The sequence below is a fragment of the Ascidiella aspersa genome, chromosome 7 (assembly GCF_963924565.1).
Source record: "Ascidiella aspersa chromosome 7, kaAscAspe10.2, whole genome shotgun sequence".
NCBI lineage: Eukaryota > Metazoa > Chordata > Ascidiacea > Phlebobranchia > Ascidiidae > Ascidiella > Ascidiella aspersa.
The window spans coordinates 15,935,929-15,954,472 of record NC_139453.1 but is presented as its reverse complement, the minus strand read 5'-3'; the positions used below and the strand labels follow the sequence as shown (position 1 = coordinate 15,954,472).

The window sequence follows — 18,544 nt, the reverse complement described above, 5'->3', positions numbered from 1 at the left end:
TGTGTGGCGCAAACTGAGATGTTGCATACTGGCGTTGCCTTTTCATAACATTATATTGTTAGTTAATATATTTTGTACATTATTTCAAGTTGTTTACATTTTACAAATATTCACATAAACTTTCTTTACCTACGGACAACCTTTATCTTGTGGTTGCGTAAACGTTCAAAGGTTCTTTAACGGCAAGTCTAAGTCGTTTTTTTGTTGTTTGTGGCTTGGGTGCCTACCAAATTATTGTAAAACATTCCGGTCACGAGACCATGCAATTTTGAAAGGAGTTTTGGCCATCGACTGTCTTCACTGATAAGCTACTATATGCTTCAGCTAGGTATGCTGTTAAAAATGACAAGTAGCCTGTTTGAAATCTGTTCTACACAAAACAGCCTGTAAAATCTTCAGAAAAAGTTCGATAAACAAATAAAAAATCACCAAACATGATCAGAAATTTGGAGTTATACACCAGTAATCGGAAAATGATTTCACCTTGGTTAAGGCACAAACTCAAGTCACTTATGAGAAGATAGAAGCCTTAATCTAAAAGAGACGAAATGGGAAAATGGCAATAGAGCGAGGTAAACAGAGCACACGTAAAAAAATGTTGCAAATAATAACTTTCTTTAAAAAGTCGATATCCCCGGTATGCCCATTTCATTTAGCAAAACAAAACAGAAGACCTAAACATATCGCGTTATGCAGAAAATTAGATACAAAGCGCTCACTACAAAACACAAATTAAATACCAAAGAAAAGTTTAACGACGTGATCAACAGCAGTGGTGGAAATATTTGTGCGCTATTCAATGATAATTATCTTTTCAGAAAATCTAAACAAAGTTTTTTGATATTTTTACAGTCTGTAAAAATATTATTGACAACGAAATTTCATCTTTTAAGTAAGTTTTAGCTTTGAAAGTAATTTGTAACCAATTACTAACAAATATATAAAAAACATAAAAAAAACTAAAGTGCACGAAAATGTGGTCCAAAGTAAATAAACAAATATACCTCGGCAATGTCAAAGTGAGAAAAGATACTATAAATGCCAACAAAATCTTGCTAATAACTTTATTAGGGAGTCTGTGTTAAAAAGTGTTTGATTAGTTTTTAAACTTAGTAATTGTAAGTTTTTTAGCCATATATCAGTAACGTTTAACATGCGTAGATGTATAAATAATTTTGTAAAATGATTAAGTGCAGTACATTCAATACAGCAAAAATGTTACCGTTGGCAAATCCAGTACAAAAAAATGTAGTTTCATGTAAACTGCCTCAGTAAGCACTCACAATTAAATTGGTCAACAAGCGCTCTTTCAAAACAATGCACAGCAATTAGTGTTATGTCGTTTTTATACAATAATCGACATTCTTCAGGACTGCAAGCTGGGTCTTGAACCACCAATACCATTATTGATTTTACTATATCTAAAACAATGCTGTAGTAATTCATCACGGTAAATATGTTTGCTTTTTGTATGCAAGAACAGCTAACTGGTTTTCCGCACAGATCCTTTGCGGCTTTCGTCCTAGAAAAGATAAATTAAAGAGTTTTACAAATGTCGTTTACTACATTTAACAAATGATACTCATATAAAACATTTCTTTGTTAAAAAAGACCTAAAAACTTTAAATAAAACATGCACACATATTTATGTTAATAACGGAGATCTAGCCCTTCTGAATTGAATAAATGATATGGTACTGTGGATCCCCTTCAATTGAATTGATTGTACTAACAGATTGAGCAAGCATTGGCGTATGGATGTTTCTTGACTCGTTCCTCTCTCAGCCTGCATAGCTCAGTTGGTAGAGCGACAGTCCCGGCTTGACCAGAGGTCGTGAGTTTGAACCTCACTGCAGGCTAGTTGTTTTTCTAGCCTGCCCTGCTTGCATCATAGATCAACAGATTTGGTGAGTCTGCAATGGCTTACGGTATACTAGTAACTTTAAATAACTTACAATTTTCCACTTAATCATTTCCATCCATTCTTTTTGCTCTTCTTCAGTGTTAGCACACAAGTACCAGTTTCGATCGGGATATTCAAGTCGAATGCAGAAGTTTTTTCCTTGCTTTTCATCCTTCCAGCAACCTTGACAGTCTTCCAGATTAAGTGTCTTGATAGGTTTTTCTTTCTAATTTTGTTATAGCAAAACATGAATAATGTGTATTAGAACAGTTCATGTAAATCTTCAACCATATCTTTTACCAGGACTCTGTAGCACACTATGACAATCTCCATGACCATTACTAGTTCTACTAATATCGCCCAATTATTACAAATAAATACCAAATGGTTAAAAATGTTAACTTACTGTTGTATCAGTATAATAGCTGAGCTCATTTTTAACCAGCACAAACCACCTGGTTTTCCAATTCTTCACATACCATCCCTGTTTGGTAAGAAACCCCTCCTTTGAGGCCAACTGAAAATTGATATTTATTAGTGAGCTTGTGATGTGGTTATGCAAAAAATTCTTCACTAGGCAGTAGGCACATTTAAAAAAAAAGAGATGTTGGGGCTCCTATTCAATAACCCACCAATGAAAGATAAAATTTGTTTTTGAAAAAAAAAACAGACAATTAAGTAAACAGCTTTTCCATCTACACCAGCTTAGATGAAACTATTGCAATAGAAGAAACTTAACTTTTAATATAAAATAAAATTTATCAGTGGTAAATAACCGAGTTAGCTTTTGTTTGGAATTCCAAGTCTCTTTCAGTTGCACCACTTCTGACAGTTGATTGCAAGACAATTTCTTCATAATTGTCTGGTTCCTCCACAACTTTTGGATAGGGGTGCTTTAAAAGAACCAACGTTCCTGCAACATAACATAAATTATATAAAGCACGATGCACATCTTAACAATTCGAAAATAATAAAAATTATTGATGGCCAGTAATTTGTTACCTTTGTTACCAAGTGAGCATGAGCCCAAAACAGTGAGCAAATTGCCCAAGTTTTTGGTGATCCCTGGTTTTATTCTGCTAGATGTCAAGCTTATAAAACTAGTTTGTGCACTTTTGATCTGAACATATAGCTCATTTGTTTACTTTCCGCATGCATTTGCGCAAAAATACGCTTAGTGGTGGAACAAGCTATTAGCACCTCTAAACAGGCATAACATCATAGCTTTTCTATTGTTAGTACTTTATAGTGTATAAAACGTACATACACAATCTCGCTGTTTGGGAGTGGTTTTCCTGATATACCAGGGTAAAATATTTACAAACACCTGAATGTATTTTTATTTATCATAAATACCGATAAACTTGAAATTACTGTCACATAAGAAATAATAACATAAATATGCAAACATATGGTAGTGGAAAACACATATATATATACCTGAATTGCCGCCTAGCAATGGTTGGTTTGCAAAGTGGGTGATAAGACTGTCAAGACTATCAAATTCTGTAATGCCGAATTTGAAAATTGACCCCTCCTTGGCAACTTTGAAGTGTTTCACTGAATCTTTGCCCCTAACAAATTGGAGGTATAAATGGCAATTGAGAACCACAAGGTTAGCAAACAAAGTATTGAAACAAAATGCATAAAATATTTACTTTCACTTTAAGAGGAACACAACCAGCAACCAGTTAAGTGGTAAAGCGTTTAACTTTACCAAATAAAAATTGACACAAATAATTACTCAGGTAATTTGACACACATACAAAACATTTGCATATTAAAAGTTTACATACAGAACACAGCATGTTTAGGTACACTATGCACAGATCTGTTATGTAGCTTGATGTTACAGTAACTGAAGATTATACAAACTCGTATTGAAACGCCTTAATCAAGATGATGTCTATCTACTTGACCTTTTGGGCTTTGCAATACATTAGCACAGTGGTTCTTAAAGAGAGCCACTTGGCTCATTTTGGGGGGAATTTAAAATTTTGGGGAGGTAATTTGTTTGAGTGAGGAATTGGGGAGGAAAGGTGGATGAAAATGGCCAACATTTTATTATTTGATATTTAACACAAATAACTATAACTGCACAATTTTAAATGGGGACGTCCACTTACTATAAGATTTAAAGTTGCCTATGAAGACAATATGCTGCTTTAATTGTGTTAAACTATGCATAATAGACTCTGTTTGGTTTACAATCTCTATTGTTTCATCACAGCAAGTAAAGCTAACTAGCACCAGGTGTCTGTTTCATACTGTTTGTTTGTTTTAGCATAGTTATGAGCAGGTTTTTTTTAAGGTTTGGTTTGGGTGACCGCTAAGTAGTTTTAAGAGACCGCAAGTGTTTCATTTAAATACCAAAAAATAGCCATATTTGCTTAAACTGGAATACGTTGTCTCGAGCAATTTTGCTGCAGACATCACCTGGATCTTGGCAGAACTCAAATTCTGGCATTGTCATTCTATCTTTCAACATTTGATAGTCATTTAGTACTTTCAAGGTTTGTTCAGCAGGAACAATGTCAAATCTTCTGAGGGGTATCAAGAGAAATCTCATTAGCATCAAAGATTCGAAAAGCAGAGAGTACGTCAGGCTTAGGGAAACGTTCTTCGAGATTACAGAGCAGTGCCTCACAGTATGTTTCTGTAGTGAATCGCAGCAGTTTAAAATCATCTTCAAGAAGTGTATTTTGAGATCTTGGTAAAATTTTTAAATCTTCTCCCAGTCAAGTTTTAGGCTGTTTAAAATCTGATCTGAATTGGGAATGCTCCTAATCTCTTTTTTGCATATTGAAAGTGTCGACTGCATGTGAGAAAAGTGAAAACTACCTTTTTGAAACAACAATGATAACTTGTTGAGATGGACCAAAGCAGCATTCAGCAAGTAAAGGGAGAAAAGAAAGCGTTTGGAGCAAATTAAATGAAGAATACCAACTGCTGTGCAATCTTTCTTCTCAGTAGCAAAATATTGGAGCGTAGCGTGTACAGCAGGCAGTTCTGCTTTCATTGCGATTACAGCCTGACCATGAGATAGCCAGCGAGTATGGCAGGCTTTAACTAATTTTCGCGCAGACGAATCAACATCAACAGTTTGCATTTCTTGTAGTTTTGCGGTCTTGAGTGGCGAAATTGAAAAGTACTTCCACGTTCGCAATCCTGGATGTGCTGTAGCTCCTTTACCGTGTCCGTACATGCCAAGGTTGATGCGCATGGCAGTGCACTGTGTAGGTAATCGGATTTTGTGCAGTCAATTTCTGTGAGAGGGAATTTCGGCGGCCTATCATTGCAACAGCTCCATCGCATGCAATAGCGACATGTTTACCCACATCAAGACTGTAGTCAGCAGCGATCCTCTTTCCAGAGTCGGAATAGGTTGGCAGCAGTTGCCCCGCGAGCATCTTTTCGACAGATATCCAAAAATGCAGTTGCCTGGCGTCCCCTTTTATTGACGTACTGAACAAATGTAATATATTGCTGCAAAGTAGTCTCGTCGACCATGGTAGCTCAGCATAGGCTTTGCTTGACATCAGCAACGATGCGATCAGTCAGATGGTTGGAGATGAGCAAAATAAAATCCGTCACTTCTGTTGAACTGGTACGTCGCAGGTCACGAAGCCGGTCATTGTGACCAATGCGATCAACCAGTGTTTGCAAGGAAGCAACTTTTCGATTCGCTATCTCTTTCAGTACCCAGTAAATTTGGTGTACTCTCTCAGCCACTGTTTGACACTTTGTGTGAAAAAGCAAGACACGTTGGTTCTGTTCCAGTTTAACTGCTTGCTGGTGTTGCTCAGAGCTCAGATGCATATCCAGACAAGAGGGGTGCTAAGGTCTGGCGGGTACGCTGGTGTAAACATCAGCAAACTTGCCTCGGCCAGTGATAGCTACTGGATGCTTAGAGCAAAGCAAACATATTATGCCTCCGTCAGCATGGAGGGCGAACACGATTATTCGTAGAGCATCATCAAAACCTTTCAGTTTAATCCACGATTGAAATATCTTGTTGGATGGCTCAGTTGGAACAGTCATCGACGATGCAACAGGAAGAGTCGACTGCTCTTGAACATTTTCAGCAGAATTGTGGTCATTCAGTAAAACACAATCAGAACTTGTGGTGCTGTTGGCAGATGCGGTTTCGGGGGTTAGAGCAGCAGTACGTGGTTTCGGTTTACCAGAAAAGAACTGCTTTATACTTCGATTGTTAGGCTTATAAGAGGATAAACGTTTACGCTGCGACATTTTCACCTGAAATAACTCACAAAAACTTAAAATTTTTAAGTTAAAAAATAGGAAGAGTATTTAAGAAATAGCCTATTCTAAATTTTATCGCAAAAACAATCTTTCTATCTCAAAAATGCTCAAGATAGCGACTGTCACGTCTTCCTTTTCTTTTACCAGGAAAGAGATTGCTGATCAATTAACGGCCGAATAGTTCTACTTCTGAGATCGCTGATTAAAATCTTCAGAGGACTGGCAAAAAAAAGCGCTGTAATTTACAATAGCACTTGCAAATAACGCATTAAAACTTGATAGCAACTGTCAGCACTTCAACGTATTTCTTAATTTCTGTCCTTCCTTTCTTTTACACTCAAAATATGCCTCCTTATATAATGCCAAAAATATTCTCCCACCTACGAGAAGCTTCGGTTAAGTTACGTCACAAACATTTGTTAAAACTAAACGTCAGGTTGAGTAAATACATTTATGACATCATAAGCTTCATCATATTCAGTTTAAGTCAGAGAAGAGTCCAGAAGGAATAGAATTAGCTCGAATCTAGGTCGCAAGAAAAGCAATTATTACGTTATTTCTCATTTCAAAGGTTACTTTAGGACAAACATTAATATCTAAAGATGCGGTACAAACCTAGGCATTTAAACTACATAAAATCAACGCAACATAAAATGAATTATTCGACAAGGCACAGCTTAAATGATTGTGACAGCGACCAAACAGCCTGCCCAACACGGCCGCCAAAGAAGTTTGCTGCACAATCTCACAAAGTGTGCTTGTTGGCTTCTGCTTGTTATGTTTCCACACGAAAAAACTGATCATTATGCGCCATAAATCAGAAATAAACATTGACGAGTATCGAAGGTGCACTTCTTTTGTGAATAATTCTTTGATTCAGCTGTTAGCTGTACCTACACTTATTCTTTTTTCCGGACGTAAACTATTGATCGTAGGCTATATTCGTATTATAGACAAGACATAGCGAGAAACAACCATTACTTTTGTACTGTAGTTGCAAGTCGAAATTTTGGGAAACCGCTGGAGAAATTTGGGGGACCGTTTTGGTCCCCCAAAACACCTTAAAAAAACACTGGTTATGAGTGCGTAAAAGTAAAATAAAGAAAAGGTGAAACATAAGGTTGTGTAGCTTCTACTTCTTATAGCTGCAGCCACTTGTACAAAATGAATAAAACTACTGCTAGCTAATCTTTCTAAACCTTCCTAAGTTAAACAGAAAATTTAGCAAAACTGGACAGTACCGATTCATATTTCTGCCAATAATCATGTCCTGGTCACCTGGACAATGTTTTATTTTGATAGGCTAATCCTTCTAATCACATAATACTTATTGTAGATAAGCTTTAGTTGAATATTTGATAGACTTAGTCTTATTAGTGCTAAAGGAATAGTTCAGTGTAGGTCAAGTATATATTTTAAATTCTGCAAAATGCCAAAGCAAATGCTGGACAGCGACGTTTACCAATTCATTCATTCAAAAAACAGCTAATGTGGTTGGATCCACAAGTTTGTGCTAAGTATGCCAAATTAATGGTTGTAAAGCAAACACTTCTTCAATTTCCGACTACATATTTATTTGAATGTCGTTTTTTTACCAATACAGATATTTTAACCAAAAAAGAGGAACACTTGACATTTGCAAACGCGGAGATTTTCAGGCAAACCTGACATGCTTTTCTCTTCATTATGTGGCCCGAAAAAAAAATTTTTTTTTGGACACATGTTGTTTTTATCCGAATGTATTTTTTCTTTTCCAGACAATTTTTTGTGGCTCACTTTTGACAAGGAAAAAAACATAGTTGGAACATGAAATTTTCACAACTGTTAAATACCCTCCCAAAGTTGTTTCCAATATAAAAAAAATTTGCCCAGGTTCCAAGGGGTGGTTTTTAGGGGGGCAAAACTGTCATTTTTTGTTAATTTTGGTTTTGAGCACTTTTCAGAGATAAGAAAATGTAAAAAAAATCTGATATATTCATGGATGATGGATACATGACATATACAATGCTAAGTAACAACATTTTAAACCTTACCCCTGAACTGTTCATCCGGGGGATCAAAATGCAAAACACTTTAGGATATTTCAATGATATATTTACACTAGAAGGAAATGACATAAACATCTGTAAATTTCACAAATGTTAGAGAACCATTTAAAGCTGATGTTAAAATAAACATTTTACCTCTTGAAAAAGGGGGAGTATTTTAGGGGGGTAAAATTAAAATTTGGCCGTTTTAGTGTTTGGAGGTATCTTAAAAACAAAAGAAAACATTGTTAAATAGTTTTCAATTATAAAGACAAATTATAGGTTGCTTCACAGCAAAATTTTGACCTTCAACTCAAAATAATTAACCCATGGGGGAAAATAATTAACCAAAAATATAGAAATTAAAGGGATTTTTTTATGGACAAAAAAATTGCAAACAGAGTGGTGTACACTGCCTGGCAAATTTTTCATTTAAACTTGCGGCAGTAAAATGTGTTGTTTTGTAAGAGCAATAAGTTAATTCACTAAGAGAAGCATCTTTCTAAAAGGCAAGTCGCATGCGCATAGTTTCACTAAGACGAGACACTTTGCACAATGAATGTTGCACGCGCTGGACAAAAAAAGCACAGCAGGGAGCCACCCGCTTCGCGGCCAGAATAAAGCAAGCGATATGAAAGAATTCTCTGTTGAAGGTTTTCTGCCGCTAGATTGGAGTAGATAGCTGTTAAGAACTAAATCGATTATACGTCACACTATTGACTTTTGTCCCCAATGAGAGGCGTATAGGGGTGCAAGAAAAAATTTTAAAATATTTTTTAATTATTAAGACAAGTTATAGGTTTGCTTCGCAGCCAAATTTATATTAAGACCACTGGCAATCAATCTTGTAAAAGTGCACCATGTCCAACCTATAACACGCAACTTCGGGCCACATCCGCTTTTGCCTGCTAAAGCACCGAAACTGGAAGCACAAAATTGGGAGTATATGGACACTGACAAATAAGACCCGTTGAAATAATATAGAATAACTAAGGAATAACACCCTGGTAAAGTATAGTGTAATTGCGCTATACCCCCCTGGTATAATATAGTAGAACCGCGCTATACCCCCCTAGCAAAATATACAAAAAACGCACACCCTGTCTAGTTTTCATTGTTTTTATTTAAGCATAAAGCTCATGGTTCACATTAACAATGAATAACACTTTGGAAATACGTTATGTAAAGTTCGGTAAAATTGTTCTTTGCATTTTTGTAATTGTTTTTTAATTTTACCCTACTTTTGTAATGTTCACTGTTATCTCTGAGATAAATCATAAAAACGCACCTTGCACATCATATCAGTATACCATGAAATTTTGGCAATATTCATTTTTTGCGATTTTTTTGGGAGGAATGAACAGTGTTAAAGTCTTTAAGGGAAGAATATGAAAAAAAAATTTGAGAACCATTGCATTAGCATGTTTACCTGACAGATATAGAATAGGTTCCCTCTTCTGCTGCATCTCTTAGTAAGTAACTTCCTTCAACCCCATTTGCCATAAGAAGGGCTTCTGAAACATGTCTGGTTATACTGCCGTGGTACCAGCTGCAAATCGAAAAAAGAACAACAAGACTCTTTGAGTTGAATTGGAAGATAAAATAAATAAATAACATTATTGCTATGGTTTGCAAGCCAATGTCCCTTTATACCTCAAAAGAATAATCTAACAAAATAGTGAATATTCAAAGTTAGCAGAGCTTATTAAAGCAAGCAAAAAATGTATTAATATTTGACACTACATTTTAATTTTATTATTGGGTTATGGGTATATATTGTTAAATGTTATAAACAGTTAGACGAACATACCAGTTTTTTATCTTTTATATTAAGTTTAAGCAATAGGCTCATTAATAGAACAAAATTAACTGAGTAGCTGAAAGCCTGGGTGACTTAATTAAATCAGTCTGTGGCCCCTTTCTTGCTATGAAGAAGCTTTTTGTCGTTAAAGCTCCATATTTTTTGTAGCATAATTACAAAAGGGTGAACGATTGTTGAATGATTACTGTTGAACTCCTACACGGCATATTGGACAATAAATGAGTAGTTCTCAGCAATATCAAGTAATATTACAACATCATCAACAGCTAAATTATGTTTAATTTGTTTCAAGTAACTTGATTGTGATTAACTTTGATAAGTCTTTGAAGCGAGAAAGGTGTCACACAATGATTCAATAAAGTCATCCAGGCTTTTCAGATGCTCAGTTAAGAGTGTTCAATCACTATGAGGCTATTGCTTGAACCTTATTATGAAAGGTATAACTCTGATGTCTTCATCTAACTGTTTATAACATTAAACAATATATTGTATTTAAACTAAAAATTTGACAACCTCTATTTAGGGTTTCTCAAACTTTTATGTGCCACACCCCATTGGCTTAATTTTTCAAAACTCTTGCCCAGTGTTCCCGCTAAGCGCACTTTTTTTGCGCAAAATTTTGGGCACTTGCGCACTTTATTTCACGGAAGTGCGCAAGCAAAAAAAAAAAATTAAAAGTTGTTTTTTAACTTAAATTCGATTTCCAGTCGTCTCCTGAGGCCCACATTATCACTATTTTGCAAAGATTATTACATATAATACCTTATGTACCCCATTTGGTGCCCAAATTAGTTTTATTCGAGCTACGTACGGACAAAAAAGTGCCCAAATTAGTTTTATCCGAGCTACATATGGAATAAAAAGTGCCCAAATTAGTTTTATTCGAGCTACGTACGGAACAAAAAGTGCCCAAATTAGTTTTAATTAAGCTACGTACCGTTAAAAAAGTTCACAAATTAGTTTGGTTCGAGCTACGTACGGACAAAAAGGTGTCCAAATTAGTTTTATCCTAGCTACGTACGGACAAAAAAATGCCCAAATTAGTTTTATTTGAGCTACGTACGACCAAAAAAGTGTCCTAATTAGTTTGCTTTCAGATATACGTGCAAAAAAAGTGGTTCTTAACTAGGGAAGGCGCTCTCACACCCAAATAAAGCACCGGCAAATTCTCAGGGCGTCGCAAGTTCTGCTATAAATATTTTATATTTTGTGCAGTAATTTTTATGGTTACATTTTACGCCTGGTATGATTTCTGCCTATATTCGGTGTCTTATGTTTTACTTTGAAATTAAACGCATGTGTAGTTTCAGCCGATCTGTCAGAAATTAGCCGATCTGTTCAGAAATCAAAAAGGTCTACGACAATTAGGGCATCCAAAGGCAGGAGAGTCTGACTTTTAAACCTTGAGGTAGCGGCAATTTGCACTAATTGGATCTTTAGGCAAACTTCCGGCAGATATAAATAAAAAATATTGACTAAAAACTTACAAAAAACTATGAGATAGATTTAATAATACTTGACCCACTCAAACTCAAACGATAACCAGTTTCCTTAACTCAAATAATGTGCGTTAATTTAATAATTATTTAAACGCTGGGAAAAAGCCCAAACTCGGGTGGGTATAAGATAATTTCTAGTCCAGGTTATATAGGATTGTTACGTCACACTAGGGATGTTCAAAGTAGAATATCGAATCCAATCCCATCTGGATTCGAATCCAATTCTGCCGTTTATTTCGGGTAATTGGAACCGATATAATTTAATGTTTTACCGCCGATTGTTGCGCCTAATTGCACAAACGCGTGTGGTAAGTTGGCATGTTGCTGCGGTGACCAATTTATAGTGCTTGCTTTAAATGTAACCTGGTAGTGCAGTGTCAGCGTTTTTTCGGGCGACCAATTACTGCGTCTCGCGATAACGTTCATCTAATAATTAAGTGTCAATCAAGCGTTATTGGGCGAGCAATCAACGTGTAATGTCTGGTGTGGAGTTCGCAATTTCCCTAAATGCGTTAAGTTGCAAAAGTACCATTACGTTGTAAAATGTGCTGGCCGTCCACAAAATGCGCTATAAGGTTACTTAAGGTCAACTTTAGGCCAATATTCAGCGAGGTTATGCAGTTATGCGGCTATGCGCAGTGTAATTGTCAAGAATTCGTTAAGTCAATAGTAACTTTGTATTCTTTGCAGTACATTATTTGACTGCATAACAGATCACGTTAGTAAAAAATAAGCCCTAAGACCCAACAATGCTTGAAAAAACAGGACCGAATTGCTTAAGACTTCTGTGTGCAGTGTTGCATTGTACTCACTATTGGCAAAAATATAAGTTTAGGCAACAACCTGGACAGTTGACATATTACAGTTTACACAACTGCTTCAAATGACAGTTGTTAAGAATGTTAAACATATGGGAGATTTTTTTATTATAATGTACACATGTTAGCAAATTGTTTGGGCGATTTATTGCTGTGATTGTGGGCCCTGTAGGGTAGATTAAGATTAATCCCTTCCCCAAACAAAATCTAGGTTAAATAATTTAATAAAAATATACTAGGATTCGCTATTCTGGATTCGTTATTCTAGATTCGAAACCTATTATTCTAGAATACCTTGGGATTCTACTTTGAACATCCCTACGTCACACATTGATGTATTCGGACCGAAAGTGTTTATATTATTACTAAATCAATGCACATTATTTGGGTTAGGGTGTGCTCATTAGCGTTTGGGCTCAGCTGGCAGGTATTATTAAATTTAATCTTCTTAAGCATATTTGTTAAGTCAATTTAGTTATTGTACCAAGACTTCAAAGTTGATTAGTTCTTGGTGTCTCTAATAGGCTCACTTAACTCATATTTAAATCTTTTACGATAGATTTGGGCTTACTTTGTCAAAACAAGGTAGTGTAGTTGACTGGAATCTAAGTTTTGCATAGAGGTTAGAGTAGACACCAGGCCATGGTTCTCAGTAACTGGAATTTTTTTGCGATACACGCGAATCTTCGTTTTACAACTTTATTTTATTCCTAATTTGGAGATATTTTTAGTTCAAGGTATCTGTATTTTGCAGTGTATGTTTTGTCTTATACGAAAGTACTTTCTTTATATAAAAAACATTGCGTCGGAATAGCTTTAAACTTTTTTAAACATAATTATTACAATTACCTGCGATATGCTTTTATTTGCAAAAATGAACTTTTCATGCTGTTTTTTAATTCCTAAAAGGTTGGGATTTTCCGAAGATAAAACTTTTAAGCTCATTTTTTTTGCAAAACAGTGTACAATGCAAATTACAATATACCCCGAAAAAGCAAAGTTGCGTGTTGTGTCAACTAAAGAGTAGGTTAAATTTATGTCAATATGAACAGGAAAGACGTGAAGGCCAAATTTGTTTCTAATCAAAGTTATCACTTTAAAAAAATGTGTAACCCGTTTAAAAGTTAAAACCACTACTGCTAAAACCGCTGCACTACGCGCGATAATTACCTCGACCATTAGGCGATTACACCGCGCTACACTTGACTAAGTCCAAGCGAAATCACGTCTCAAGCGAGCGCTATTCGCCAAATAAAGAGACTCATTTTTATGTCTGGGAAAAATTAATTAAGATTATTGCTACGCCTCTCGTGCTCTCCTGCGCATATTGCTCCCCTCCATTGCAACGAAAGCATCCGTTTGACAAAGCCAGCAAAAAATAATTACAGATTATATTTATAATTAATTATAGAACTACCGAACTAATTATTAAGGACCCGGTAAATTGGCAACTTCGTGGATAATAACAGACTGAAAATAGCGAAGACAAAAAAAAAAGAAAAAAAGGTCTCCCGCTCCCGCGTATCCAATTTGGGCACTTTACGCACTTATTTTCGGCTTGTGCGCAAAATTTTGGGCACCTGCGCACATGGTAAAAAATTTCTGGGAACACTGCTCTTGCCCCTCCCATTTTGGCAATGTAATTATGTCAGCATCTATATCACAATCAAGTAACAAGTTGTTTATTGTTTCACAATTTTGAATAGTATAAAAGTAAGTTTTAGTTTGTTAGTGTAAATTCTTTGCCATTATAGAAAATAAGGTTCTACATAGCACAACAAATGTGACAGCGTGCCTGGCGAGAAATGCATGATTTTTTTTTAAATTAAACAGTAATCTGGCCAAAAATTAGAAAAATACTCCGGTTATTAAGTTGCACATTACAGTCACAAGCAGTGGCGTATCCAGGGGGGGGGGGTTTGGGGGTTCGGACCCCCCCCCCCCCTTTTCGGAAGTGACATTAACGTTTTTTGTTCGTTTTTGTCAGGGTTTACCTCACCGTCTCAGTGTAATTGGGTCACACGTCTTGCTAATGAGAAACCAAAATCAAACACAAAACACTTTTTTCGTTTCTTGTTTAGTCGACCGTAAAAAGCAGATATTTTTTCTCTTTCTCATTTTGTTATTCGTTCGGGTTGACTGATCAACAAGTGTGTGTTCGACAATTAATAACAATCAATCAAGCGGTCTCTGTAATTCATCGGGCCTGCTGCTTCTTTGACAAACTATACACGAGTCCATTTCAAATACTTTTTGACTATTTTAACTACTTAAGTGCGAAAAATTTTCGCGCTTCGCGTGAATGATCTTTTTACGTTTTCGTGCTGTCTATTGAAATAGATTAGCGCTTCTCTACTGTTGCGCCGTGGAAGGCTGCCAAATGCGTCACGGAAAAACGGAAAACGTATTCAAAAATATTGGACATATATTTTTCAACATTTCTTTTACTTTTATTTTCGGCAATGCAATAAAGACTTGCAAGAAATTTTTTAAAATGCCGTTTTTCCCCCAAAAAATTCGCGCTCGCCAGGTGCGCACTCAGTTGAAAAGATTAAAAACACTGAACTAGACTATTGAAGTGGCGTTTTTGCCGATGTTGCGCTAATCAAATAAGACCGGGGAAAAGCGATCTTCGTTTAGTATTGCAGGTGGCGAAAGACGTGCTTTTAATTTAGCGTAGTCCCGTAAATGGATTTACCATAATCGATCACATATATTTCACGGACTTGTTTTCGTTTTTCTCCTGAAGTTAACGATTGCACACTAAGCGGTTTCGCAGCTGGCGCCTGGCAGGAGTGTCGGCGACGACCGTGTGACGGTGTATTTGGCGTCTAAAAGTTTGCTTTTGCTGGATGTTAATTGGCTGTTTCTGACGATTTTTATTATTTAGGACGTCATTACAATCGCTGTTTTATGACGTCATATCTGTCACTATTTTATGATGTCATTAACGTCAGCCGGAAAAACGGGGAATTCCCGAAGTTGAAAATTCGGGACCCGCCCCTTTTTGGATTTCTGGATACGCCCCTGGTCACAAGTATAACACTTGTGTTTTGTGAGCTAACAATTGTTAAAAACACAATTACAAATACATTTTAATTTTTTGTCATTTGTAATTTTTCGCGTTTTTGTCCAAATTTTACACAGAATTTCTATCAGAAAACATTTACTAAAATAATTTTGCATGGTAGACTTGTCATATCTTATTAAATGTGGACAAAATTTCAGTGCAAATTTTCTTCGGGGTCATGGGTAACCGGGATATTAAAAGGACACCACTTTGTTCTTTTTTTTTATTTCAACCCATGTTTTACAATAAATATCTTCCAACCCCTTTATTATTTTGTACTGAAATTTTCGCAGTTAAGAGAGAATTCTATAAACAACATTTCAACCCATTTTTAGCTAATTCCAATCAAAAATGAGGTCTTGGCGAGGTTTCAAAATTAGGGAAAATTTTAGCCGAATGCTCGGAAAGGCCAACTTTGGATGTCTAAGACCTTTGACCTTTAAGAGTGACAATTTAAACTATCTTGTTTTTTGAATATTTGGTAGAAGTACTATCACCTGTAAAAAAATTGGGTTGTTACCTTATTTAGTTTAGCAGTAATAGGGCGTCAAACATTGTCCAAAATAGAAAAATTGAGCCCCCTCGGCAGACCCCCCCAAACTAAAAGCTTCATAACTCTGGCATTTATCGACAAATTACGCTCAAATGTTGCAGATGTTCATTATATAGGATAGTGAAAAGGTGTGTAGAATTTAAGGAAAATCGGACAGGTTGAATTTCATGACTGTGTTAATTGACACAAATGGCCCTATAGTAAAAAAAAATCCTGTATAGGACATCCCTAATTAAAACTCTTGTGTATTGATTCTAAAATATACTCTAGTTCTAAATCCTGATACTTCTGCTATAGAGGAGTCTCTAGCCACCCTTTTTTACAATATCAACATATTTTGGAATGCTTCCCAAATCTGAGCAATTTGGTTAGCTGGTAATCACAATTATAACTTTATATTTATACACTAGAGAAGACCTTGGTATCGTACCTTAGTTCCGCTATTCCCGACATTCCTTTATTTAGATTTTGCCCTTAGAAAATACTTTTTACTCATTTGAGACTAAATTGTTATTATAAAAATAAGAACCTGAAAAGAGTATGTTAGAAATATTATATATGACAAAATAATTATGATAAAGTAGTGGAAGGTAGAAACAGATCCATAACTTTTTAGTTGTTGAGGGAAAGACATGATGTTATAAAACAAATATATATATAACAATACGGACCCACTAATGTCTGTCAAACTCATGTGCAAATGACATCAAGTCTAATTACTCCCTAGGTAAGTCAGGTATGGATGTAAAGGTGTTCAGGCAAAGGAGAAGAATGCAATACTTTAGTTTATATCAACAGATTTTCACTTTAGAAGAAATCTGACGCATTAAAAAAACTTCTCTCATTTCTCCATATAAGAGCATTTATCCAAGATACTTTTGGAAACTAGTTTAAGTCTATTGCACAAACAGTAATATGGCTGCACAAAAATCACAAAAGTTTGCATGATTTTAAAAATCATATGGTATATATGTTAATCAAGAACAAAAGCTAAGAGACTTGGTTTACATTACAATGACCATATTGCAAAGACATTATAAATTTGACATGTGAGCAAATGCTAAATTTTTGTAATAACCAAAATTCTATGTATTTCTTATAAAGCATTGGTTTATATAAAAAAAGCCTATGCCACAAAAAAAAATTGTATTATAAAAAGAACTTTCCGAAAGCTTGATAAACTTACTGCAGTAAAAAGTTTAAGTTGGTAAAAATTAATTTGACTATCTATTTTAAACATGAAAAACATTTATGCAACGTATGAAAAATTGTATAAAGGTTGACACACCTTTCACCGCTATTCTGTAACAATGGATATGGCTGCAGTTGATTACATTTAACTGCCGTGTGACATAATACAAAGTCAGAAACACAAAAGATGGAAAGAAGAACATCCTGGGATGTAATGGTTTAATAACTTATCCCTCATTTTGACCTTACTTTAAAATTGACAACAACTGTCACAAAAAGGTGCAGTGTAGCTAACATGACTGGTAAAAATAAAATAAAGCTGTATACATTATGCTCATTGCTAGGGATGTTCAAAGTAGAATCCGAAGGGATTCTAAAAATTTAGGTTTCGAATCTAGATTAACGAATCTAGAATATTGCATCCTAGTATATTTTATTAAATTATTCAACCTTGGTTTTGTTTGTGGGAGGAATTAGTCTAATATAGCCTACACTACATCGACCACAGTCACAGTAATAAATCGCAAAACAATTTGCTAGCATGTGTATATTGTAAAAAAAATCATTTAAATGTTTAACATTCTTAACACCTATCATTTAAAGCAGCTTTGCAAACTGTAACACATGTCCAGGTTGTTGCCAAAACTCATTATTTTTATATTTAGTACAATGCAACCACCCCATCCGTCAGAAATTAGTGCAGTTCTAAGCAAAAAGGTCTACGACAAGTGCATTCAAAGGATCAAAAAGTCCACCTTTTAGACTTGGAGGTCTTGATAATTGACTAATTTGACTTAACAAATTTGCATGAGAAGATTAGGTTTAATAATACTTGACCCATCCAAACCTAAACACTAACCACACCTTAACCCAAATAATGTGCGTTAATTTAACAATTACACTTTATAAACACAATATAAACACTCAGGTCCCAATACTTCGATTTGTGACGTAACAAATTCATGACGTAACAAGGACGATGAACTATCTTATGGCCACTGAGTTTGTTTTTTTTTCCCAGTTTTCCGATAATTATTAAATTAACGCACAGTTGCAGTTAAATAACACTGGTCAACAAATTTTCACTTTTTTTCTAATCAAGAATGCGAGTATTTCATCTTAGATGTATTTTTCATGCTGATTCTGAATATACCTTTGGTTTCTCTCTAGCACATTACATTTTTAAGATATCACCAATTTTTAATTTTCCGAAAAAAGCGCTTGAAAAACAATGCACAGCTGTGATACATGGCCTTAAAACGTCTGACATATAATTTTTTTATACACACAACTCGATTTACCACAATAGTACTTCTATGATGGAATTTTCAACTATTTCCTTTATAAAATCTTTGGTGACAGGGTTTTATAGCTTAAAATGTAATTTTTGAACCCAGG

The 18,544-nt window shown here is 35.3% G+C and overlaps 1 protein-coding gene across 1 annotated transcript; it reads right to left on the bottom strand.

Annotated features, from left to right (window-relative positions):
- Positions 1–387: 387 nt before the first annotated feature.
- On the bottom strand, positions 388–16,682 carry LOC146138026 (dual adapter for phosphotyrosine and 3-phosphotyrosine and 3-phosphoinositide-like). Its single transcript, XM_083393518.1, has 7 exons — positions 16,386–16,682; positions 9,623–9,742; positions 3,344–3,477; positions 2,680–2,816; positions 2,310–2,420; positions 1,956–2,129; positions 388–1,522 (listed from the first exon to the last, which is right to left on the bottom strand). The coding sequence occupies exons 1-7, from the start codon at positions 16,406–16,408 to the stop codon at positions 1,484–1,486; spliced, it is 738 nt and encodes a 245-aa protein (XP_083249644.1). The 5' UTR covers positions 16,409–16,682; the 3' UTR covers positions 388–1,483.
- Positions 16,683–18,544: the final 1,862 nt, after the last annotated feature.